Below are 27,632 nucleotides of genomic sequence, written 5' to 3'. Positions count from 1 at the left end.
GCACAAGAAAGTCACAGCTGGTTCTAATATTGAAAAGGACTATTTTCTTTGGACTCTCCTCCAGCACTAATGTGCTATAAAAATCTATTTGCAAATAACTGAGCTTCAGTGGAAGCTTTGGACCCAAGGGCTCCATGGATTTGTAGTAATCAAGGCAAGAATTTTAACTTGGATATACTACTGCAGTTCCACAGCTACTGATGGCTCATTTGATAAATGTCTGCACACTCAGTAAACTGGAGTATAATAAGGTAGAGATGGGGCTTTCAGAGTTCAATGAAAGTAAAGTTGCAATGATACATGACAAACTGCTATGTACAAGAAGATTTCAATTATGGGGATATTTTTGAAAGATAAGATATGGTTTATTTAGTTTTTAATTTCTGCCAATGCCAACTCCTAAGAAATGTTAGTCAGTCTCTGTCTACCAAGAAAAACTGATTCCTGTTCTAGACATTTGCTTACTTGTTCCAAAAGATGCCCTACTGAGCTCTCAATTCTCTAAAAACTACGAGAATCTGGACAGAAATGACAGTCAATGAGCATCAACTCAGTCATGACAAGTGTAGAGCTGCTTTCTCAAATCAGAGAAGATCCTTCCTCAAATCACAGTGTCTTTTCAACACTGGCTTTCTCTCTCGAATCAAGGGGAGGTGCCTTTGAAGCTTCTGCTACAACAGATGCAGTGCAGAGGTAAAAGACACCCACTTTATCAGGAAAATTATAAATAATAGAGCCAGCCTAGTCTGTAGATGTATTTTTTCTAGACAGATGCAACTCTAATGCATACAATGCTTGAGTATGGATGCATTTATCTTCTTTCTAAAAAATGCCAGTGACACCAGAGGATATTTTTCAGAATATTCTAATAACCAAACCATTGTGGCACAAAGTTATTAATGAAACATCTTTGCACAACTCAGCTCAGAGACATATGTGTTGTGTGAGTGCCTCTGACAATATTTTGCTTGTGTTTTACAAAAACCCTTACACATTGTCCTGCCATTTACTATGTTCATGTATGAGTCTTTTTGAACCCCTAAATATGCACGTGTGCATGTGTACATATAAAACCTCTTTTAACACTCACAGATTTTGCTGGCGGTGAATGCACTTCACTACCCTTGTTTTACAGTTCCCTAGCCCCTTGTTAACTTTGTTCCTTTTATGTTCTTTTACATGTAGATGCTTGCAACACTTGTTTCAGGATTTCTAGCACCCCTAGTAAAAACAGGTCTATATATATAACAGATGCACAGGTGTTGCTCAAGACAAATGTGCTGGGGATAACAGACTGCCATTGGACTCCTCATAATCTTATTTTCACCACCTCATGGGCTGTACACTGGATAGCAGGGCTACTAATGCACTTGGTTGCAGAGAAGCAGATTCCAGGTTCAGTGACAGCTTTATAAAACCACTATCACACCCTTTACGAAAATGCAAGACCAAAGAAACACACCTAGATAAACACAGCAGCTCAGATATTGTAAGAAAATACCTTCAACAAGTTCCTGAGCTAGCAAATATTCTCACATGTTTTATATTAGGTTCACTGTGCTAGCACTAACCACAGCACAGCTGGAAATATGATGGTTGTTGAACACTGAATTTTCCTAATATATCACTGTTATAGAAACACCTGCGCTAAATAATTCCAAGCTCAACCACTGCTAATACAACTCCAATAAACCCTGGAGTTGTCTGACTTGTTATAACCCAGAGGAGGGTTATAGCCCTGGTGGCAGGCAGGCTGGAGACTTTACAGAAGGCAGGTTCCTGATCTCAGGCTGGTTTCTCATTGTAGCTCTTCTACAGCACACCTTTGCTACCTGATTTGCCAAGCACTTTTTGTCACTTAACTTTGAATTATTTTCTTTATAAAAGCAATGCCACGGGGTCCATTTGGAGGTCTGATTAGTGGCCATGAATATTGTGAATCTCTTTTTTTTGTGTTGCTACACTGAAATACATGGGTTGCAACCAACAGAGGATAACCATTAAGTCCTGCTCTGCACCAGGCAAAGGACTGATGGGTGGGCAGGACTCCATTCTAAAAACTCCCTTGGAGATGGTGACAGCAACCAGGGACACTCCTGGCTGCCTATAATTCAGAGTTCAGAGGGAAAATAGAGACCGTTGTTAATTACAGGGCCAGTCAGGGTAGGTCACAGTAGCTTGTTTGCTAACGGTAGGTTGGTAGCCAGAGAGGGAAGCAAGAAGGGATATGAGATTAAAGTGGCACCTCCATTTTATTTGACATCTGTTTACAGTGTTTTGCTCTGAACTGATACTCCTGAGCATCAGTTATTTCATGTAATGGGAAACAAATTGTCTTTAAATGGCAGATACTACCTGCACTTAGGCTCAGAGGTGCCTGAACTCGTTCAACTGAATTGTCTCCACTGCCTTTTTTAATATGTTTTTTTCAGCACAGTAAGAGAAGTCACTCCTTGCTCATTATCATATATATTGTTTGTAGGCTAATCTCATAACTAGAAAAGGTATCTCACTGGAAGACAGGAAAAGTATTCATTCTGAAATGGTGAAGGGATTTGTATCTGACTTTTCAGGGCTTTGCTATTTGCACAGCCATTAACCCTGGGCAGAGTGAATGTATGCATCTTACCAAACTGTGGATGGTAACCACTCACTATCCTTTAAAAAACCACAAATGTCTTCATGAGGTACCAGTTTGGAGAAGGAAGGTCTCTAGGATATTTTTTTTTCCATGAAGAACCCATTATAATGATGCAAATGATCTGGAATCAGAACTGCAAAGCTGAGCATGTCAGAAGAAATGTAAGACATTAACACTTCTCTTTTTGGGCAGACCTCAGCTTTAGTATTTTACATGAATTAACAATATCACTTGACTTGTGGAGGACAGATATACCATGAATTGCCACATTACACCTGTTAACAGCTTATTTACACTACTCTGTCCTGCTACCTGCTTCTCCCTAGCCTATGTAACTTCACCAAATGGAGTAACAAGGGCCAAAAATCTTTGCTAGTGTTTTTATTTCCAAACTCAACTCAAACTAGCTGTGGGTCTGATCTCCTGAACACTGAAAATACAATGAATGTGTCAAAAGTTGATGTAAACCACCTTATATGCTTTCTTTGAAAGGGCAACTATTTTCTTCTACTTTTCAAAGGACTGCAGAGAGCCAGAGCAAGAGCTGTGGGTATTTCAAGGTACACCTTCCAAAACCAGTGCATGAACAGCCTGCAACTGTGCTCAGTGGCTACCCACCCACCCTCATGGTGTCTGTGGTGTTACTCAAACAATTTAGAATACTCGTACGTAACACACCCTACCTACTGTCTCACTGACTTCCGGGGGACTGAGATGCTCAGCTGGGGTGAGCAACTGCAGCTGACATAAAATAGCTGAGGATACCAACCTTAGTGTCCACCTTCACCATTTTCTCCTAGGTAGGAACCTACTTGGTTCTTTCAGAAAATCACAGATATCTGGAGTTGGACAGGACCCTCAAGGATCAAGTCCAAATCTTGGACCTGCACAGGAGAACCCTGGGCAACCCATTGGACAAACTTCTGCACAAGGCAACACAGCAGACAGGGCTGTTCACTGGCCAGCTGGGGACCAGTGTTACCACTTACCTAGTGATTCATGCTTGATTAACTGCAAATCTTTACAAACCCAAGCTCAAAAAAGGGGTTTCAAGCCCTTTTATAGATCCTCGTGGAGGCACGGTAAGCTAGCTGCCATAATACACATCCATTTCCATCATCACTCACTTGCACAAATGAATATTTCACACAATGAGATACAGACGGTACCATTAATTTTCTCAGGATTGATATTTAACAGAGAATAGTATTAGGATGACTAACTTCTAGCTCAAATATTTCAAATCTTAAATGACACAGTAAAACCCCACCAGCTAAAAGAGACACTCCTAGTCACACAGCAGGCCTGGACTGGCCATTAAGTGCAAAGCCCTACAGCTGTTCAGAACCTGCAAGCACTTTTCAGCAGAAACCAGGCTATTTCTTAAATCCAGCAGAGCTATACCAAATAGCAACAAACATTCTGTCTCAAAACTGCTCCATGGTGCTGAGAAAGCACCCAGTCTTGCAGATTCTCAGCTGGCTAGAATGAAAAATTGTGACTGAATTTGCCATATGCTGAGATTTGCCCATAATAAACTTCAGCAATGAAGCCAGAATGTGTGAAATTGTATACACAAAAGATGATACTGTTTTTACATGCAGTCAAGCTCAGAAGTAATGTTATTCGTTTAGGAGACACTACTCTGCTAGGGATCTGGCTCTTGCCATAAAAAGGGAAAAAAGAAGGTAAGTTTGGTTTGTATGGTGAATTTTTAAATGGCTATTACTTCACAATGCATTAGGTCAGCTGACAGACGATTTTAAACAGTGCTTGATTTTGAATATTAAAATGTGACAGAGCTCACCGTTGTAAATTAGTCTGATAAGCAAATTAATTTCTGCTAATTGGTGTTCAATGGTTCGATGATGCCTTCTTAGATTCTGAACACATGTCATTATGTCATCTAATTTAATATGAAGTTCTGAGAACCACACATTGGCAGCAGCCCTGGCTATAAATCAAAGCTTCTTACTCAGAAAGACCACGGTTATGACATCATACTGAGGTACTGGTGGAAGACAATGGTCCTTCTGTGTGTGTCTGAATCTGGGAGAAATATTTCAGCCAGTTCTGCAAGCCCACATTAAATGAAAGGCCTTTCTAGCAGGTAAAAAGTTAATATATCAAACCTAGAAGAAAAATAATAAATCATGTACGTTCAGTAAAGGGAGTCAGAAAGTGCTCAAATATAAATTATATGTATTTTTTGACAATTCTAACGAGTCTGTTTGCTTTTACACTTTAGCAATCCAGATGGGTTTTTAAACTTTTTTGGAGGGCTGTTATTAAAATACGCAAACTGAGAAAATAAAATCATATAAATTAAACAGATGTTTATCCTGATTAACATTTAACTAACAAATTCCCATTTTCCATGTAGTATCATCAATGTAGATATTTATGGCACTATAATATATTTATTTTACCCTTAAGTTTGACTGAACCTATCCAACAAAATAGCTACCTTTCACGGTGTAGACTATGATGTAGTTCCCTGGCACCAGCACACAGATTTTGGTTAGAGTATGAAAATCAAAACACTACTTTTTTCATCATATGCACACACACATTTCTTCAACTTCTAGAGTAAATGTCTTGCAATTGGTAAGAATTAGGGATGAGGCTTTCAAAGAGAGTTCAGGAGTTAGGTGTCTAAATCTTCATTACTGAGCTGAACTCTGACAGGCTGTTTGTGCCTTTGAAATCCTCCTTTGTCAGTCAGTTTTGATGCTGGCAGCACACCTTCAGAAGACACTGCACAAGTCTCCCCAGCTCCTGCTGCTCCTTTGCTGCTGGTTGACCAAAGACATAGTTAGGGATGTGGACACATCTCCAGGTACAGCTCAGCCACTCTGGATTTGTGCAAAGACAAAATCCTGGCTACTGCAGCAGCACTGGCCGGATCCAGCACGCTTGAGTGAAGCAAGGACCTCTCCCCTTGTTCTTACTGTGGAGCAGTTAGGGAGAGGCAAGGGGCTGGCTGCCCTCAGAAAATATAATCCCCCCTTTGGTAGCATCCAAGCAGCAGCGGCTGAACAAAACTTTCTGAAATACCCCACCAATATATCTGCAGCAGTGACAGTCTCTGTGACAAGGGACAAGCATTCAGCCCCAGGGATACTGTGAGACAGTCACTACAGGGACCTGTGCAGATGCTATCTGCGCACTTCCATCTATTAAAGTAAAACATTTTTAAAGGTTAAGCTACTATCAAGCTTTAGCTGTTAATTAATAAATCCAGAACAGAGTGACTCAGAAACAAAGGGAGCCTCATGCTATCAAGAAGCTGTAGGCAGCACATGTCTGAATGCAGCTTTTATCTGCACAAGTATCTGAATTCACTCTGTCTTGCTAGTACACTGCTACTGCTGCTGCTCATTGGGAGGGCTAACTCTAACATATGCCTGCCTGCCCTTTTTGGGTTTGCGTGGATAGATTTTTATGGGATCAGATGCATATGTACAGTTTTATACAAGAATAGCTCCAGGAAGATGGAAGCCTTGCACATACATCTCAGCATATAATCTCGGACAGTGTCATTATCTGATTTGGAAATGCTTTCTAGCTAACTCATTTGCTAAATGCTTTTCAACAGCTGTTAAACTATTAGGTTATTCTACACATATTTATAAGACAGAAGATTATATATGGTAGCTTGGTGCATGCACTGCTAAACCAGGTTGGGAGGAGTGGAAAGTACGTGGAGGGCATTTGGGTTGCTAGTACAGAAGATGGGCATTGGCTTTCTTTCAAAAGAAAAAGGGGAAAATTCTTAAAAGGCACAATTTTCCATCACAACACTTTATTAAATCCTATGATGCTAAATATGAAAATCAAGTCCTGTGATATGCCCACTTGGGCTGCTCTACTGCTGTTCCCACAGTGCAGTGCAGCACCTGGCTCCACTACTGCCTTGAGCTGGAAGTTTAACTGTGCATAATACCCAGGCTTCACTGGCCAAGGCTTTCTATGTCATCTCTGTCAGATACATTAAAATTCACTGGGTTGAGGTCTTTTTCAATGATGCTGCACAACATTACACCACCAGTGCTGACTTTACCCCTGCTTCAAGAGGAGAAGAATAGGAAAGCAGGGTCTGTGGGAAGCGGTCCTGCAAGGACAGGGGCAGCCTGACAGTCCTCATCACTGGCAGTCCTGTGAGATGCTCTGCAAGGACAGGTTGTCAGGAGGGCATCCTTACAGCACCAGTCCTATCCACAGATCCATCCTCTCTGGAGAGGTGTTTGGACTTGGCTGACCTCGGACATCTCAGCTCCAACATGGTCTTTGTCTTCAGAGGAGGATGCAGTTTCTTCCCCAGTCTTCCTTGCCCATGCATTTCACTTCCAGCAGCCTCCACCATTCTTTCCCCTTTAGGATCAATTACTGGGCTAGATTAATTTTGATCAGCCACTTGAGGAGAACAAAAATAATCATCTCTTGTAATCCAGCCCATGTAATTCTAAACTCTGCTCTCTCACACGAGATTTACCTTTTGACTTTTAAGTTAATTGGAAGATCCCAAAGCCCCATACTTGCTAACATATGCATGTGAAATCACTGGGAAATAAGGGAGGCAGTACTTGAGATGCTCATGCAGAAGGGTTTGGTGACCAAAACTACAGGCTAGGTTTTGTTATCTGAAGGGAAATATTTGAAAAGAGAAGTACTGCCAAAAGACAACTTTATGCACTGGAAGTTAACTGTTATGAGTGATCATTGCTGCTGCTGTGGACCCTGATGGTCAGACACAGCCAGGGGCTTCTATACAGTGCTTGTCCACCCCTGCCTGTCTCAGGGACATCACACAGGTAATGCTGGCTTTCCAGGTGAAGATGGAGCACCGCACAGAGAGGTAGAGTTCTGCCCTTAGAGATCAAGACAGACTGCATCTCCAGTTTGGATGTGGCTGGCTAGGCTCTGGCTGACTGCTGAAAACGGATGTCACCTGGATGAAGTGTGGTACCGGCTGGGTATCCACTAGAGCACACGGGGGTGTAATGCTGGTGAGTGCCTGCTCTACTCTGCCACAGACCTTGAGTGGCTGCTGGATGGGAGTAGAAGGGCTGATGTACTTGGTGATCATGAATTTTATGACTGTCCTAAATGGAAACAGGACTGACAAAATCTTACCTGCTTTTAGTTACTCTATTAGATGTCAAAAGTAACAACCAACCACTGAGCAGCCAAAATGAAATAAACTGTGACAGTGCATAGTGTAAAAATGAGTAACCGTGATTCTTATTTTCATCTAAAATAAGTCCCCTGCGGTCAACATTTCTCCTCATCCCTTCTGTTGTCCTATGCTGTCCTGCACCAGCTTTGCAGCAGTCTGGCTGTTCCCTGGGCTGGATGGAAACACTTCCAGCAGGTGTGAGGCTCCAGGCCTGACTCGGCTGTGCTCAGTCCCCTTGTCGAGGTGTTGCCCTCCATGGCTCTGGCATGATCATGTTGCATAAACCACAGATTAGAATCTATTCACAATGCAGGCTCTGAATTTGGCCCTGCTTCCCCAACAGCCTCCAAATCATCATCTTTTTTCAGAAAGGACTAGGCTGATAATTTTGCCAACCTCAAGCAAGAAAATCCATCAAATACTGAAGAGGTGAGAGGTCTCAGGAGACAATCAGCACAAGCCGTGTGCTGTGTCCCATTAGAGTGACAACACTTTGCATCCTCATTTTGTTGTTTTCTGCCAAGGTGGCCAATGCCACCTTTTAATTTAGAGAGTGAGGTGTTGGTGCAAGAGCCGAGGTGACAAAGAGGCATGGTTGCTCAGTGCAGTCACCAGAAAAGTGCTGATTGCACCCATCTGTAGTGCAGAAAGGGGATAATTTTAGAGCAGAGGCAGGAAGTCAGGAGGATGCTGACAACAATGTGCAGTGGGCACTTCAGATGTACACCAATAGGTGGTCCTGCAAGGTAGTTGGACTTTTATGATCCTTATGGGTCCCTTCCAACTTGAGATATTCTATGATTCTATTCTACAATTCTAAGATCTTCAATTTCATACTACTGTGCTGTAAACCACAATACTGAGGCACATCTAGTCACCACAGACAGGCTCTCAGCACAACTGCCTACATGCAGCTTTCAAGGACCTGCATCCCCACCAAATCACTGTGGCCAGGTTTTCAGAGGAGCTCAACACCTTGAAGACTTTGTGCAGATGACTGCAGGGAGGCAAAAGAACTGCAGAAAAGCTGGCTCTGCAAGTGGAGGCTGTGCAGTTGAAAATCTGGCCCTATGGGTAGTGAAACGCATCTCAAAAGTTGCCCATAATATTAACACCATTTTAATAAATACCAGAAGCAATGAAATGATTTTTTAATAATGCTTTGACAATTAAGAAGCCTGACAGAGACAGAAACCAGAAATACTTTATCATCAACTGTTTGCAAAAGTGTACTTTTTCATTCCAGTAAAAGAAACACATCAACTTTCATTTTTCAATCTTATTGAATATTTTCTAGGCAAACTTGCCTGTCTTTGGTTAGTCTATTTTCCAAGAAAACTTTCTGGTATTCACCATTCTTGATATCAACATTCATTAGATATTAGAAAACACAGAGAGGACTCACTCCTATCCACAAAAAATAAGTTCTTCAACACATTTCCTCTATTTTGATGTACCTACTTAAAAGAAATCTGAACAGATTTCTAACCCTTATCATTCAGTGAGTTGTTTAAAGTCTTCTGAGCAGGAGAACGCCTTCAGCTTTCTTAAGCAGATGAAAACACAGGTTTTGGAACCACAGCATACGTCTGGTTGCTTGTGTACTTCTTCAGGCTCTCCAGGTTAGTTTATCCCTCAAATGCTACCGCTTACATCTAGTGATTTCAGAAGACTGTTCCTCCTATTTCAAATCCATATATGGGCCAATGGTTTAATAAATTCATAGAAGCAAAATGATATGCAGTCATAAACAGAAATTAAAACCAACCGTTTTTCTACAGGGTAGGGTTCACAAAGGCAGGGTTCACCAATGGTTTTCCAAACTGTTCTGCTGCACATAATGAAGCCGCAGAGCCCATCTGCACAAAGCTGCAGCAATGGAGGCACTTTAAAAGGTGAATATCCAAGGGTCTGCTCACTGTGCTCTGCTCAGACTCCTGACTGTAGCATCTGGTCCGGAGCCTTCCTCCCCAAATTCTGACGGGATGTGGCAATGCAAAACGTATCAGTACTTACCATATGAGCTGCAGGAATTCACCTGTGCCAGAATGGTATGGAAACTACTTATATTTCTGCACCAGGCATGTCTGGAGAGGAGTCTCAAGAGCCTACAGCCTGCAGGCTCCAGGACAAAACTGACATGCAGCTGCTCAGTGATGCGTAACGTTAAAGTAATACTAAAAAAATGACATTACAGTCATTTCTGCACAATATAGGCTAAGACAGGATTCAGGGATTGCTCAGATTTAGCAGAACAATAAATCAAAATTTCAATTAAAAGTGGATTATGAGTACTTAGGTTTACAGTCTATCCCAAGCCAAAGACTTAAGCGAGCTCGTTTTCAAGACCTTGGCTCCATTTGTGAAGCATCTACTTTCTATTTTGTTTTGTTATTTAAACTTTTCATTTACAGAGCAGTAAGATTTTCATTTTTGCAGCGTTTTTTTGTTTCTGAAGCAGGAACTCATCTTCACAAAGTAAGTCCCTGCTCTGCAAAACACTGTAGCTAACAGAGGAAAGGTACAATCCTGCCCTATCTCCGCAGCACGGGAGAAGCCTTATGCAGACGAAACCATAACACTCTGCTGGAGATGGCAGCTTGTGCTGACTGCACGTCACAGAGCTGTACTCCATGGAGACGCTATAGGACCATCCATAGGAGGTGGGATGAGTGAGGCCACGTGTCCCTGGATCCACTGGCTGTTTTCCCCTAGGGAATGAGGAGAAATAGGAGCTACAGAAAAAAAAACCCTACTGCTCTGTGGTCGGGGTGGGAGCTGCACAGCAAGCCCATGGCTCTCCCACTGGTCTGCATGTACCCACACCCACCCCAGGATCACAGCCAGCGGGCTCACACAATATTTATGCTTTAGTCCATATATGGTATTTTGCTTTGGCACAGTCCAGTTGAGCTGTAAAATACATCTAATGTGCATTATGAAGTTTTTAAAAGCTCCCTCATGCAGCAATACCTGCAAAACTACAGTAGGCACTGAAATAATAACATTTTGATTAGTCCTAAAGCAAGGAAGGAGAAGCAGCTTACAGTATACCATCTGATCTGTGTGAAACCACATCTTACACCTGATGATCACTGACATTTGCTTCTCAAAACTCTTCACCTTCTCTGTTTGTGGGATTTGTTTAATCAAGAGACAAACTGTTAACTGGGCCAAAATCACTTATCTCATTTACATTTTTTACACTGATCACCCAGTGGCTGTTGACTCAAGTATTTTTTTCCTTACGAGCTAAACTTTAGTTTTCTACAATGTCTTGAATCATTATGAGAACGTTGTGACTGAAAGCAATTAAGGCAGAACATCCTAAAATGACTCCTAGAAATACAGCAGCATAAATCACTGATTCAGTCACGGTTTCTAAATACATATTTGAGGTGATTGTATGTATCTTTGAAAGGCAAGGTGGAAAAAAACACCAGCTACATAAGGGCAAAACCTTAAAGCTCTAACACAGGCATTACAACACAGGCATAATAAAAACATACTATACTATTAATTCTGATGATTGCAGAAGCACATTCACTCTTACCACTGTTATGAGAGAGGTTGCAAAGAACATAACCTGTTTTTCAATTACCTATATGCACATATACATGTGTATTAAGAGAATGTGAGTGGAGAACCAAACAGGAATGGGAGGAAGGCATATTTACTACAAATACCTTTCCTTTATCCTACCCTGGCGCTACACTTTTTCTTTCAGGTTTCCCTACACTGAAATGAAAAGATTTCCCGTGAATTTAAATTGGTATAGCAGACTAAACAAGATTCCCAGTGATTTCAACAATTACCATAATTAAAGATGTCTTTGCAGAATAAAGCCTAGGCTGTTTCTCTGTTAGGTTAGCCTGTCACTAGCTATATATTCCCGTCTCTTCACATCAAATGAAACATCAAATGTTTCAAACAGAGAATGGGGGTAGCATAAATCAACTCTGCAGCAGCGAATGCTGCTCCCATGGTTTAGAATACAATGGTAAAAAATGGCCTGTGTAAAGGCTGGAGGGAAGATGCTGCTTAATAAACAGCAGTTAACATGAGGCATGAATCTGAAATATTTATGAGGGGAACTTGGGTGACAAGGCAATACCTGATTGCCTCTACAACTGATTTTTGTTGCTGAAAAGTGTTGTGGAAGAGAATAACAATTCATTTTCTTTCCAATTTAAGAGATGAACAGTCTTTAAATATACACAGACATCCCCACTGGGGATGAAGTTTGCATAAGTAGGCTGATTCACTGAAGCATAGCTACACAGCACATATGCAATAAGCAGTCAGTTGCCCATGTAACAAAAGCTTCCTGTACTTTTATTATAAATTAAAGTCATGATAAAAGTCCGAAGTGCATGCATGCTAACTGGGTGAAATTCCAAATGTGTACTTTAAGGGATTTCACCTGCAACAAGTTGGCAGGTCTCTTCAAGTCATGTGACATGACTCGAGTATTGCTTTGTGGGAATTTCCCTCAGAAGGACTATTTTGACTTGGAAAGCCTACAAAAAAGCATAACCTAATAATTTTTCTAATTCCTCTTCCTTCCAAAACAACAACAAAACAAGTACCTTTTTATTCCTGCCTTCCCCAAAAGAGCGTTCTCAGAAAAAGAGCCATTTCAAATAATAAAAAAAAAAAAAATCTAAATTTATTTGCTATTAAAATCTTCATTACAAGCCCGCTTGGAATTCAGCTATCATGAGTGACTTTACTGTCACTTCACAGCTATCAATATAAGCTCAAAAAAAAATACTGGCACATGTGTTTCCGAACATTTCCCATACATAACACATTTTGTATGGAGTGCTTTGATCTCCATCCATGTTGCCCATCTCAACTTTCATCCCCTGTGAGACAGCGAGGTGCAGGATGACTGCAAGGAGAATCCAGGCACCACTTCCAGCTCAGAGCCCAGAATGCTTACAATGCTGTGGTGCAAATTCAGAAGTGTTATTGAAATGCAGTGTATCTTCTGGGGCCAGAAATTCCGACTGAGGGGTGACAGCAACTTAGCAGAGAGCTCAGTGCCTTCACAATTTGTAACTACACATGTGTTTATGTTGTGGTTCTTCAGCTCCCAAAAGCATAAGCCCTTGTTCCAACAGGTCTCTGCCACCAACACAAATGGAAATAATCTGCAGAGGAGGTCACTTGTGCAGAGAGCAGAGAGAAAGGCACCTCTCATGGGTTGATTCTCACTCTCATTTTAGAACACCAGGTATACATCCAAATTATTCAGGTTACTAAAAAATTACCAGAACCATAAATCTTTCTAAGTAATCATCATTATCTCTCAGTTTTTACTAGCAGAGATAAGGAACATGTTTTGTTACCATTAGCAGGGAGATAGGTGAAAAGCTGGTACTGGCTTCTCTTTCTTTTTCCGTTGCAGACATAGAAGTTGACCTGAACAGGGCTGGTAATTCTCTGATTGCGGAAAGGTGGTATCTCAACCACCAGTGAATTCTGCAAAAAAAAACACATCAGAAAGTCAAGGCATGACTAAGGCAGTCAAGCTGTACCACAGTATTCAAATGTTAACCCTGAAAAGGAGGTGCTCGGGCTCGCAAGGAGGAACACCCTCTGCAGGGAAACTGGTAGGCTTTGTGGACAAAGACGGCCTCCCACCAACTCCTGTGTCTATTCCAAGGACTCTAGAAGTAGGGAAATTATTTTAGCGTGGTTCAGATCATTACAAAATCACTACCTTTCACTTCTTCCCTTTGGACAGCAAATATGATACTGCATATGGACAAGGCTCTATGCCTCCTGCCTCTGTCAAGAATCTGGGACCACAATCAAATTGTGGTCTCTAACTCAGCAGGAGAAAGCACAACAGCTCAGTTGGCAGGTCATCCCCAGTATATCTCAAGCTAATACAATTTCCTTTGAAAGCCATTAGGACAGGATTATTCAAATATTTCCATTTTCCACAGTGCAATATTTTTACATATAACAACTCAGGAAGTTTTAAGCATGTTAGTTTCTGTAGATGGGAGATCTTGCAAGAACATCTAGTGATACAGGAAGAAAGGCTGGAGAGCCCGTAGATGATCTTCCACTGTCAGAAACCAAATGCTCCAGGTATGGGGCTAAGGAAAGACTTAGCTGCTAGGGCGTCAACTTACACAAATGCACAGTGAAATCTATTATGACCATCAAAACCTCCCTTGGCACTTTTTGAAAGAATAAAATTGAATGCTCATCTTAGCATTTGGCCTGAATTCAGCTGAGATTTTTAAATTGTTTGCCTGCAGGTTTGCAAGTATTGCATATTGCTGGAGACACGAACTAGTGGATGTACTTCCCACTTAAGTCATGGCTGAGAGAGCCACACTTCTCTAGTGTGGGGTTGATCTCCTGTGAGGATACTCAGGTTTCTTCTGCTGAAGTTAGAGGAAAGCCAAGGAAAACGATCAGAAATTGCTTTGGGAGCAGAGGAAAGAACTGACCCAGCAAGACAGAAGATGAGCAGACAGGGTTGGCCCATCCTGGACAATGAAAAAATATTTTCCAAATGGTCTCTCCTACTTTCGGGATAGCTTCCAGAGAAGGTTTTTTACCCCATGCTCACGTTAAAGAAAGATTTCCAGGAGGGGAGGTCTAAGTACTTGTTCTGTTTCAGTGCCAAAGCCTTGGAAATCCCTCTTTAGTAACAGTGCTGGAGAAGGCAATACATATTTTTCATCTTGATGTTAAAATATTTAAGGCAGACTTACTGGCTTGCACATTTCTTTGTCGGTTTTGGCTTCCATTTCCCACACGTGGTGACCATCTAAAAGACAAAAGAAAAAGATATCTACTTCTGTCCTTTTTTCCTCTCCCAAGACAAGAAAGGAATGACTTCTGCAAAAAAAACTCTTTGAAGGGGCACAACATATATGAAAAACAGCTCTCAAAACTCATTGCCCAAGTGTTGCCCAACTAAGAGACCATCTGGGTAACCTGTGGCAGGAGTCTGCTCAGCTTTTCTGAAGGGGAGAATCACAATCCAGAGCATGTGATGCTGTGATGGGGAAAGCCGCTGTGAGTTTGTTCTGCCACTAGTATGGATAAAAAACAACAAAAAAGGTAGTATTAAGAAACTCCTCAGCCATGCAGTATTTGATTTTAATATACTCCTAGTCTGGCTTGTTATAATTCTGCTGCTTGGATCAAAAGGCAAGGCCATAGGCTGGGAAATACTGCTTTTTGCTTCATTGTAAAGTTGGTTAAGCTTAGCTACACTTAGCTTAGCACTTCTGGAGCTGCTTCTAGTGGTGTCTTGGGTCCTCCTAATTTGCTGTATTTCTGTTTTCAAGCAAACATAGATTTGAGCCACAGCTGTAACTTTTTCTGGGGAAGAAACTGGTTTTGTCTAGTCATTTTTTCTGCACATCACTGATACAGAAATAACTTGTCAGTAACAAGGTGAGCTCTTACTTCCTTGTGTCTTCAAACCTCAACAGCAAAGAAATTAGAAAAATAATACAGAACATAAGGTTTCCATTCTGCAGGCCTAGGAAAACACAAATGAAAGGCCATAAGCAGACTGCTGGCTAAGCTGGGCAGGAGAGACACAAGAGTCCCACCATTGTCAGATGCTACTGAAATACACAGGAAACTGAGACTTTATGTCATCTCTTTTGCACATTTGTTGTGGCATCGGGACATACAAATGCAAATATTAGTTATTTTGAACTTCATCACATAGACGGGGTCTGCCTTAGGAAAACAGCTCTTTGAAAGGTAAAAGTGTGAGTGTACTTTTTCTTCTCTGTTCACTTTCATGGCCAGGATGGAGGTGACGCATTTAGAACCGCCTGATTTATTACAAATGTCTGTAAATAATATTTTTGTGTACAGCTGTCCTACTGTGAAAGGAATGCTGCTGAGGGACTAGCCCTGGCAATTGTTTTAATGTCCAGCCCCCCCTTTTTTTTAACGTATGGAAAGAAGTGCAATGTGAAGGCTGCAGCACAAATACCACAGTGGATTTGGCAGGTCTTTCTGTAGGAAAACAATTAGCAGACCTACCCTCAGTTTCTTCCTATATTTTAACTTGTGACGCTGGAAAAGGAATCCCCTTAATTGGTACTGCCACGTTCGGCTGTGGGGAAAGAAGGAGCAGCCAGACTGTGCTCCAGTCTCCTTAACGAGTCCTTTGGAGAGTGCCAAAACTGAAGTAGACTTCTCGGGAGGACTGATGATCACTTCACAATTTATACAACAGATGCTTCCCCTAAGCTGTCAGTAGAAAAAACCTGACCGAAATTCAGCAAGCCAGGACACATCCCCTGTCTGGGAGCAGCCTCCTCTATTGCCAGCCCTCTCCTCATAGAGGCCCTGCAGCTCTCCCTCCCTACCCCTAATTAATTCAATCAGTTGTAAAAGCAACACAACTCCGACACTGTCACACATTTTGCAAAGTCTAGGAACTTCTGCTTTGTAAGGGGTTTGTTGGGTTGGTTTTTTTTAAATCTACAGACGTCCAGACTAGTAGTTAACATGTGTTCAATTTGCCTTTGTAAATGGATTACCAGAAGTTCAGGTTTTTTCACTATGGTTAATTTCTGCTTTGCAAGACGAATGATCTGTTTCAGGTTTCTGGTTTTTATTTCCTGCCGATACTTCAGTAAAATTCAAAATTATTCCATCTCCAATTCATCTTTCAATTACTTCATGCAGCACTGCCTTTATGCATTTTTTAAATTTTTATGATGACAAAAATGCTGTAATCTAAACTATTAGGAAAATAAAAATCCAGAACCATGGCTTGTCTTATGGAAGCTAATAAGAACAATACGGGCTTTGCTCCAAGAAATTCCCTTGAGAGTGTCCAGACCATCGCTGCTCAGCAATTGAGGGGAAAGGGAAGAGGAGGAAGAAGTAGGGAATAGACAACTAATTAACAGATAGCAGATAGTCACATTTCATTTAACAAAAACACTGGGAGGAAAAGTTGTTATGAAGCAAGAAACCAAAAAAAAAAAAAAACAAAGCCAACAATTCCTCATATTACGTCTGGTGAACCAAGAGGGAAATCTCAACGCCCACGGACTGGGATCAGCTCCAGGAGGGAAACCTTAGACCACTACGTCAACCTTTTACAGTAAACATGTTTTGCAGGTTTATACAGTTCAGCTGAAATTAAAAGAAAAAAAAAAGAATAATGGCTTCAGAATGGTTTTTGGGAGCCCTAAGCATCAAGACAATCTGCCTATGCCAGAGAAAATGGTTTTGCCCCAGCGCCCATCCACTGGAGAGCCTGGTGAGCAGGCGGGATGCCGCCTCCTGTCAGCGTGTGCTGGAGCAGTGAGGGCTGCTCGCCCACAAAAGTTTCCATTGTACGCCTGCCACATCTGCAGCAACGCGCCTGGTCTGGGCCCGAGGCAACTCCCTCCTGGCTGCCAGCCAACCCAAGTACACCAGAGCAATTTATACCTTTCCAAAATGCAAATAATTCAAATTACAGACATAACACAAAGCTGAAGCAGACACATTTCAGGCATTCCCGTTAAAGTTTACTCTCTGGAATTACCGTACCCAAATGGGCAGTTGTTCTACAGGGAGGGGGAGAGATGGAGTCAGGAGAGGAAGGAGAGGAGGAGGCATGGAGGAAAAGGGAGAAAACGGCTTTTCCAAAGGTCTTATTTCATTCCCTTTCATTTCACTATTTACTTTTACCAAGTAATAAGAAGTGTCTTCTCCAAACCAAATGCCTGGCTTTGTTTTGGCATTTTTAAGATTTATAAGTGCAATATTTTGAAGAGAAGGACAGTTCTTTATATAGCTAAAGAGTTGTGTTGAGGTATTATACTGGGTTTCTTTTATTATGTGAGGTTTTCTTTTACAAAATGGAAATAAAACCAAAACATCCGTGCACAGAACCGCGGGGCAGAAACCCTGCAGAGTCCCCGGCGGAGTGCCCTGCTCCCTCACTGCCAGCAGCAACAGCCATTGACCCGATAAAGCCAAGGCTTCACGTGTGAACTGTGCCACGGGCTAGATGAATGACCCTCAAACCCCTCCTCCCAAAGAGGCAGCGCAGGAGTGTGGCAGTGCTGGGGGAAGGAGAAATCCCCCATTCCACACAGGCTCTCTGCCTGCGCCCGGGCTGGACGCTGTGCTAACAGGTGGCCATCAGCACTGCCGCCAGCTGAAGACACCAGGTTTGTCAGGAAGCCTGACATTTAGACCGGTCGCTGTTATTTATAGCTATCCCAGCTCCGGGTGCACTCCACCACCATCCGCTTCTGGCTTTTTCTTTTTTTTTTTTGTTGCTTAGACACTCGGAGCACCTGGGATTGCTAATGACGAAAATGCCATGAACCTACCACGTTATGTGGAGTGGATTTTCAGCTTTGTAAAGCATAAACACCCTGTTTTAACATGGGGTGGCTGAACAGTGAATGGGCCTTTGTAGTCTGCTCTTATCAGCCGCTCACTCGGTGTTGAAGGAAACTGCGCACAAGTCCAGAAGTAAAAATACTCTAATTCATCAGGGAATTCCCTGCAGTATGAGTCACCGAACGGCTTCCCCACCACACCCAGCTACAAGATTTCCACATAAAAAAGCACCATAGAGGCTTGTTCTAACACAGAAGCAGCACTAAAAAGTAGTTGAGTAAATCTAGCAGCATCAGCTATTCACATATAGATCCTAGCAGACCATGACATACAGGTTTTCTTCATGGAAGAGCAACACAAAGAGCTTTCCAAAGACATTTTTGTAGCATCTTCCCCTCATCTCCGCCCATCTCGACAGATCCCCCTGGGTTTCTAGGACTGGATTTACCTTCGTACCCCAGGGAACTCCAAGAATAGCACCAGGAGTTTGCAAGCTCACAACAATCAAGCCACCAGTGTAACTTTCATTCCAAACCAATGGATTGCAGAAAGGGGAAAGAATATACAAGAGCAAAAAGACCCCCAAGCCTGGAAATGCAGGAGGGTATAACATCTGGCAACCACTTAAAACCTTACCTCTATGAAATGGGCATACTGGGAGCATGCACGTACTTTACTACAAGAGGTTAAAACAGTCTATACTCTTTAGTAAACACTCTATACTCTTTAGCAGACCTGTGTTCACTTGAGATATGAGAAGAATAGATATTATGTAGGATTTCACTGCCTGTACACAGGGTACATTTTATACTCTCCCAGCCTGCAATTCAACAGAGTTTGACTGTACTGGCTGCACTGTAAATCTGTATTTACATTCATATATTCCAAGTAAAATGGCGAAACAAGCCTTACTCTCCCAAAGGAACACACTACTTGATTAATGTGTTGAGAGATTACCCTGAATAATAACTCCTGTTACATCCCAGATTACTTTAACATGTCCAACACAGGCAGGGCACAGACGCAATGCAGCATCACTTTGAGGTGCTCTGCCTACTTTCCTATTTGGCCCTAACAATGCATATTTAAATCCCTGAGGATTGAAGGATTTACAAATTTTCAATTTGCACCCTAACTCCTCTTCCCTGGTAAGTACCCTCATGACACTGAGATGACTGATCTGTGAACACATTCAGAAGGAATGGATGGGTTTCCATGAAAAGAGGATGAAGACAGGCAAAGTCTCATCATTCAGACTCAAAAGCTGTCTGTTTCTGTGCGGAGGGGATTCCAGGGGAAGGGCAAGTTGAGCCAGATCTGCACCTGGGCTGGCAATGAGAGAGGCAAGGAGGTAGCTCTATTGCTTGGAGGACAGCACTCCCCATGCCAGTCCCGGGCATGACCCACTGGCATTGTCTCACCTGCTGGCACATATTTGCTGGTAAGGGTGTACTAGTGCCGGATTTTCCAGAGGCAGCAACATTTTCTCAGGCAGTCTTGCAGGTGTCTTGCTGTGAACAATGCTTCCCCAGCTGAACACCATGAAGGGAAGGGAATCCTACCAAGTGGGTGGGATTCTGTGCCTGTGCTGACACACTGGTGTATGTCTTAAAGACATTTACGAGGGTCAGACTAAGGGTGAACCAACACCAGTCAAGCAGTCTGACATGAGATGTACAGGGAAGATGGGCCAAGAGAGCAAGAAAACATGCAGAAATACAGAGGCAGCAGAGTATCTGCAATGTAAGTGGCCACTTACATCTCCAATGTAAATGACCATTCTCTTGATATCCTCAATGGTACTTTGCTCTCCTGAGATTTACATCTCTTAGAGCTCTGTGAGCAGCAAGATGCCTCCTGGTTCCAGGGCCACCTTCAGAGCAGCTCTGCCTCCTACTGCTGCTCCTGCTGGTGTCATGGCCTGCCTACCTACTGCCCAGCACCTCATCCCTGTTTGCCTCTCCAACGACATTGATCTCCCTACTTTGCTATTTTCACTACTTTTGCTATGAGACCACATGGCTAGTCAGATTTTTGCTTCTTTATTTCCCTCTCCCTTGCCAGGAAGCCCTGCAGCTGTTCTTCTGCCCTCCTCACAGCCTACTGTCCTGCTACAGAGACTTCCCCCACAGCTTCGCTCTCCATCCCTGGCATGTCTTCTGGCATGCATCCATCCATGTGCAGCAGGATTCAGGCATAACTGACCTATTTTCATTTCCACATCAAAGATGCTGCATTTGTTTGTGTCTTCTCATAAGCATTTTTGCAGCATATGTATTTTGTCCCTTCCTTCAGCTATACATTTTTGCAGTACTGAGCTGAATACTATGTAGACTTAGGTGTATCTGTCATTAACAGGATGCTCTCAAGGTACTTTTTGTCTCTTCTTTACCTTAAATTAACAATAAAAAAGTCATGCAGCGACCAGGTGATAGAAATCCAGCACAAACTGCACCTTACAGTACTTTGGCATCTGTGCCAGACATGTGCTTCCTCTCTGGTTGCTCATCCGGGCAAGCCAAAAGCTGAGGGACTCACTTTGCCTAAATGGTGAGGCTTTTCAGCTGCTTTTACCACAGTATGTCTAACAGACTTAATTACTCTGAGCTCAAGTGTTTGCAAATGAACTGTAATTTTAGTTCAGGTAATTAAAAGGAGGCACTGTGCTGACAACTGACTGATTGGTGTTCATTTTGAGCCAAAACCATTGGAATGATTTGCCAGATACTATTTTCAGCAGAATGGAAGCTGGTTATGCAATTTGTGTTCTCTGGCACCTCCCTCTATTCAAATTATCGTTGGTCCGAGGGTTTTATTTAACAACTTTAAGCAATTCCAGGTCTAAGACACACAAATTCCAAGTAAAACTGAAGCTTGACATCCCTGAAAAATCTCTCTAGAGCAGGCAGGTCAAACAAAGCACACCCAGCACAGCCACCCACCAGCAGTCATGACAGTACTTCACTCTGGTTTTGATTACATTCACGTCATCTCCTTGTCTTCACAATTTTACTTTCCTCTGTGAAGCTCTAGTAGGTTGAACCTGTGACTCTGCAGCTGAAACTGAGTAAAATATTCCTGGTCCATCTTCTTCGGTCTAATCTGTATCATATTTTCTCAGACTATTGGAGTAACAAACCTCACAGCCAGTTTAAATCAAGTTCCAAATTTTTCTTCCATGAATAATTCTTTTCCTCTACTTCTGTGCTGGATGCCAACACCGCCACCTGTACTATAGCTGCTTCTAGTTCTTTCTCATCTTAAGGTATAAGTTTGATCCAAATGCTTTCAACCTTCTTGATCACTTTTTGAGACTCTTCATTTTATTTTTATGACCACAACTTGTCATCTTCCAGAAATATCCCATTATGGCAACTCCTTGTGGCATTTTAGCAGAGTCTAAACAGCAGGCTTTTGAATAGCATTTTTATATTTTTCCATCTCATTGTCCCCCTCATGTCCCTTTTTTTGTCTCTCTAATCCAAGAACGTCAGGCTCAATCTTAGAAGTCCCTCCTCCTCCTCTCCTCTGATTTTCCATCTTGACATCAGCTTCCCAGGAACAAGGCATACTTTGAAAATGACTTATCTCTCTATTCCTCTCTTAAATGTAATTATATTTTCTTCCACATTGTTCTTGAAGGTGTAATCTTAGTTCCTTAATAGACCTAAAAGGAACTTGATCCTCTTCCCTCATCTCTCCCCGCTTTTCCTGTGATGTCCACCTGAGTAACGGCGGTTTTCAGTTTTACCTTTTGTTTTTCACTATCCTATTCTATTTTTAATTGGGAACAAACTATTTTCCCCAAGCGTAGCCTGTTTTGCCTATGACTGTAACTGATAAGCAATCGCCCTGTCTTTATCTTCACCCATGAGCTTTTTCATCTTATTTTCTTCCCCTGTCCTGTTGAGGAGGGAGAGTGAGAGAGCAGCTTGGTGGGCACCCGGCATCCAGCCAAGGTCAACTCACCATACTTCTTTCCTCCACTGGATGCACTGATCGCTTCATTAGACTCTCAGCTTTCTTGTAAGGGCTGTGTATTTGGACAGAGGGTCCTACTGGAACAGTAACAGTAAAAACTATTTGAAATCTTGTGCTAGTTGTAAAAGCTCAGAGACAAAGCTTTGATTGCATAGATACAGCTCTTTGAAGCCACTTCGTTTGGAAGACATGAAAGAATAAACTTGCAGCATTCAGCCACATTTTCTATGATAATAAAAAGTTTACAGGATTACTCAGACAAGTGACTTTTGAGACCACATGGTTATTCCCTATTTCTCTGTTGACCACAGTAAGTATCTGTGATTGATTGATCTCACTCTTCACTGTGAGAGCAACAGTCTGGATGAGGCTTGTTGCCGCTGACACCATCTCATGCGTATGGCTGCTGTCCCACTCTGTCTTCACCATTCCCTAGACTAAACAGCCAGGAAAAACTGAAGCGTGCTGACATTTCCCACGAGCTGCAATCATTACTCCTTTGCGCACGTGAAAGGGTTCCACCATCAAATGACTCCATCATCTGATGACACTATTCGCCCAAGGATATCTATCTCTGGGCAGTGGCCAGAAACCCCTTCAGCTATCAATATATCTCTAGGAACTAGGTTCAAGTGACCTTCATGTGAACTCCATGCTCCCAACTTGTATGCCTTTGAAGTTTCCAGTTTATCTAGTTTCCCGAATTTTTAACCTCAATGCGCATGAGTCAGCGTTGAATTGCTCACTGCCAACTACAATGCCTGTCCTGAACTTGGATAAACTGACAGATAATGACAAAATTATGTAGTATCTGTCCATCTGACTAGAGGGGGAAAGAGAGTTTTGCCACTTGCTTATTTATTATGTGAGCTACAGTATGATTACCCGTGTGAAACATGACCCCTTCTTGGCCAGTTGCCCCCCAAACTGTGACTGCTACTGGCAATGGAAAAAGCAATGGAAAGATCTCTGAGAATGTAAGATCTTTTACCAAATGGAGCTCTGCCAACACTCAGGTCACCCGTCTCTCCATCACATCACATCAACATCACATCACGTCAAAATAGACTCCAAAACCTAAGCTCCACAGTGTATCTAAGTCAAACCAAAAAGCCCACATGCTTTCCCAATGCATCTGTTCCATCCACAAGGCACTCAAATGCTTCGTCAACATATCATTTTCCACAACTTTTTATAAGTTCTCCTGAAGCTAAAAAAACTGCATTTAAGTTAGCTGCCATACCACAAGGTAAATTCTGCTCACACGACATACAGGAAACAGAACTGAATTTATCAGACTGATGTATATCTTTAAGCAGTAATTGATTGACTCTAATCTCTTCCAGAAAAAGGAAAATTGGAGAGGAACAAAAAACTGTGAAATGCTTGAGTGGACACCTAAATTCATACAGTTTCCTTTTTTTCCCATGTTGCATTTCCTTTGTGCAAACATTCAGCTGACCAAGCTTGACCACACATTTAACAGGAGGCAAATTGCAAGTTTTCCCATCTGAAATACTTAAAGAAAGATGATTTTCTTTGGCATATATACAAAAAAAAAATTTGCTGATTGCACCCAGTTATCTTTCATTTGCTCTAATATAACTATTACCATTACACATCAGCACCTTCATGTTCTAAGAGCAAAACCTGTTCCAGCAGGGAAGAGGAACAGTTTTGACAGAAAAATCCATTTAACAAAATAAAAACAGGAGCAAAAGGAACAGTTGGAAGCAATAACTAAATCTGAAAAGCAATTTAATTGCTTGATATTATTAAAAGAGAGAAAAATCCCTAGAGGAAATGCTGCTTATGTGCTGTTTATTTCTCTGTCTTTCAGGAACTTTGAGTGTCAAAGGCTTTGGGCACAATAGCTGAGGATATTATGCAATTAGATTACAGAGTGTGTAGGTGCTAGGATTACTGTCTATTTGAAGTTGCAGTAATTAACAACATGTTCAAAACCACTAAAGTCTGTAAGTCTGGAGTTACTCAGAGATACAGCATTACAAATTGTGAACTCTATAAATGTCCATCAAAGAGAGTGATGCATCCTCAGGGAGGGGCATTTGTTATAGGGAAGCTTTGACGCAGGCCTTTGACCAGGACAAAGTGGCCCTCAACATTTACAGCCCAGAATAAGAATTTCAAAGTCAGTATTATTCGAGAAACTAATCCCATAGAGAAGATGGATGTTACATTTCAGCCTTTTGGCTCCTTAAATCTCTTGTCTTGAGCTCTCATCACTAAGCACAAAAGCAAAGAAATAGGTTTGGAGTTCTAACTTAACTAGGGTTAACCCAATCGAATGATAATTAATAATAATACATCAAATGATTATTTCTTCCCATAGATCACAACTTGATAATAATGAAGATTCAGTCAGTTTAACCTGATCTCTTGGGTATGTCTAGACTTGGCCAAATCCATGAAGTCCAGAAATACTTGAGCTACTTCCAGTGTCAAAATTACTCTAGCTACAGGAACAAGAAGCAATTTTTGAGCAAGGAGTAATTTGCAGGGTAGATTAACTCTTTCAGATCTCAGTATGAAGCTCTTTCTAAATCCCAAAATACCTTGGGCTATTCTGTCTAACCCAAAACATCCTACAGCATGCTAAGAAGACATACCCATAACTTTCTTGTGCTTTGTTTCTTGGGATATTGGCTTTGTCTCTCATCACTGAGCTTTCACTCATCTGTTACAGGATACATTTTGTGAACAGAGGGAAGAAAACCAGGATTTTTCTACCACATTCAGTTTTATAGATCTCTAATCATAATCTGATATACTAAGAGCCAGCAGTCTGGTTGCTTCTGTTAGGTTTTTTTCTGTTTTGTGTTCAGTAATGCATATTACTTTTAAAAAAAACAGCTTTGAAAACAAATACAGTGTTTGTAGAATTCGTTACCAAAAAAAGGTAGCTGACAGATATAGTCATTAAAACACACTCTCCAAACACCTCTGCATTCTCTGATTTTTGTTGCCTGACAAATAAAAAGTTTTTAAATTATAAGGAACTAAGTCAGTCTTTTATTGTAATTCCAAATCACAATCCATGCAGATGTGTGTGTGCCTCTGCTAGACAAACACTCAAACACTTCCTCCTGTAGCTAACAAACACCAACTACATTTCATCTACTTTTGTAACTAAAAAATGCACACCTTGCCTACACAGTGAATCCCAGCCTACAGACATCAAGGGCCTTTGCCAGTAAGAAATTGCAGACTTTTTTATATTTTACAAAGTACTAATTCTTCTGGTGAAAAACAGATAGGTAATGGACATCCTAAACGCAGCATCCAACAACCATGACACCCCCCACCCCACCCCCCCCCATTTTTGAATCTCAGGAAGAGAAAAGCATGACTACAAAGAGAGACAGAAAGTGAAAGAATATAGGAAAAAGAATTATTAGTGTAATATTTAAGAGACAAAGTCATTGTGGGGTTCCCCAGTCTAAGGAAATTCTGCATTTAAGAGTGAAACCTCTAAAGTACATTTAGTATTCCCATTTTCACTACCACTAGATTTCTTGGATGATCCTTTTATACCATCATTGATCACTGGAAAATATGGTCTAATGTGCAAGCAACAGAGCATTGTTCAAAATCCTGTAAAATAAGGACTCACTTCAACACTTGAGAACTTTTTTTATGGTACTGTAAAAGGCTTGAGCAAAATTTAGTTCACTTCTGAACACTCTCATTATTTATCCAAAGGGGGGCCTTCTGCCTGAGCACTGGACCTCAACCATGAGGGCTTCTCCTTCCAGAGGAGGTCATCACAGTGTTTCTCCCTTGGTCCTTTCAGTGTGCCGTGCCTTCATCCCTTTCTCCTGTGTGAGACACAGACTGCAAAGTTTGTTTGGCTCTGTTTCATGTGCCTCTGGGCTGAACAGCAGCCAGTAATGGGTTAAGCTGAAAGCACCAAGCCACTGCCTCCCCAGCAGGATTGATTTGATCATTCTTCAGGGATTCCCTCTTGTATGAGTCACTGCTGAGACTGACTCCCCAGGAAAGGAGGCCAGGATAATGCCATTCCTCCAGAGACTACAACAGCTGAGGGCTAGCCCTGAAGACTGAAAGCTTGGGACTCATGTTTGGAAAAACACTCAGCAGACGTAGAGAAATTATTCAATTATTCAGATGGGCAGGGGGGAGGGGGGGGTAGAAAGGCAAACAAAAGTGTTCTCAAACTCTTTGACTTAACCAATTAAGTATGCAGACTAGCAGGAATTAGATGAGCTTCCAAAGACTGCCTCCTGGCTTGGGCACTCTGTCAGAGTGAGGACTGAAGACATGAGTTCATATAGTATAATATTTAAATTTTACACAAAAGATACGTTCTCTTTATAAGCACAAGGATTCCTGTGATCTATTACTTTGTAATAGCTGTGTTTGGCTGCTACCAACCAGGAACGTGATTAACATTCCAAATTCAAAAACAAAAGTGGTAAAAGCAGCAAAACTAATGAATGTCTCACAAAAGTTCATAACCAGCTCTCTAAGAGAAAGACAAACTATGTTGGTGTTCCTTCTCTTGACCTACTTTCACTGACGTGCAAGAGCTGAAAGGCAAAGAAACACCTCGTGCTGATTTACAAAAGTGAAGGCTGCTAATGCTTGTTCATTTGACATTAAATACAGTGACTCTGTTCAAAAATCCAGACGGAGCACTCTGCAACTAAAGCAATGATGCATTGCTCTCGTTTGCTTTCAATGCATTGAGTTGTGTCAGGCAGCGTAGCACACAATTCACCACAGAAGTCTTAAAAATTGCTCAGCCCAGATCAGTCAGCAACTTTGCTTTTTTGTGTGTCACTCCTAGTAACATGATTGCAGCTGCTGGAGACGCTACACACTCTCGACTTTAAAGGTTCAGCCCCTGGACTGTACCTCCATGAGGCTGTACTGCCCTGCAACTGCAACGAACCTACTGTGAGACTACTAAATCTAGGAAGGACCTTAAATTCTGTAACTTAAAGCTGCACACTGAATATCTTGCTTTTAGGGTACTTAATGCAAAGGGAGACAGTATTCAAATCTCCACTGTGGTACCTGCTGGTGGGCAAAGAGCATCACCATCACAATCCTTTGGGACGTGATACTTCAACATTTTCTAACTCAAAAAAGGAAGAGGAGATGAAATAAGTATGAAGGAAAGCACTCTCTAATGTGGTTTCCTTCCTGTAATGAGACAGATCAAGGACTCCACTCCTGACATGTCACACTAACCCAGCTCTGTGCAGCAAAGAGAAGTTTAAATATAAAGTAGACAGTCATTTTCTTCCCCCCCACGCTGATCCACGGAGAGAGCAAAATTCAGGTTTTTTAAATTGCAATACCACCTTTTTTCCTTTCTTTTTCAACTTTCTTAAGAAACAAAAAGGACATTCTACTGATGTCGCAGCCACAGCTCAAGTGTGTACAGTGCTTGGGGGGTCACAGGAATAGTGCCACTGTCTCTCCCCGAGGGGT

At 41.8% G+C, this 27,632-nt stretch overlaps 1 protein-coding gene across 4 annotated transcripts in view; it reads right to left on the bottom strand.

The window, feature by feature from the left end:
- NFATC1 (nuclear factor of activated T cells 1) overlaps nt 1–27,632 on the bottom strand; it is a 111,286-nt gene that overhangs the window by 32,024 nt on the left and 51,630 nt on the right. For 3 of the 4 annotated variants that reach the window (XM_032701594.1, XM_032701610.1, XM_032701602.1), the window contains exons 7-8: nt 14,561–14,616; nt 13,175–13,307 (exon numbers count right to left, since the gene is read on the bottom strand). In XM_032701594.1, coding sequence (XP_032557485.1) covers nt 13,175–13,307; nt 14,561–14,616 — 189 coding nt within the window. Of the gene's footprint in view, nt 1–8,923; nt 10,532–13,174; nt 13,308–14,560; nt 14,617–27,632 lie in introns of those variants that run through there. The other variant, XM_032701618.1, reaches the window with a different exon arrangement.

This window comes from Chiroxiphia lanceolata, chromosome 1, assembly GCF_009829145.1.
Source record: "Chiroxiphia lanceolata isolate bChiLan1 chromosome 1, bChiLan1.pri, whole genome shotgun sequence".
Lineage (NCBI taxonomy): Eukaryota > Metazoa > Chordata > Aves > Passeriformes > Pipridae > Chiroxiphia > Chiroxiphia lanceolata.
Note: the sequence above shows the minus strand (reverse complement) of the source record. Positions and strands in the feature narration are given on the sequence as shown.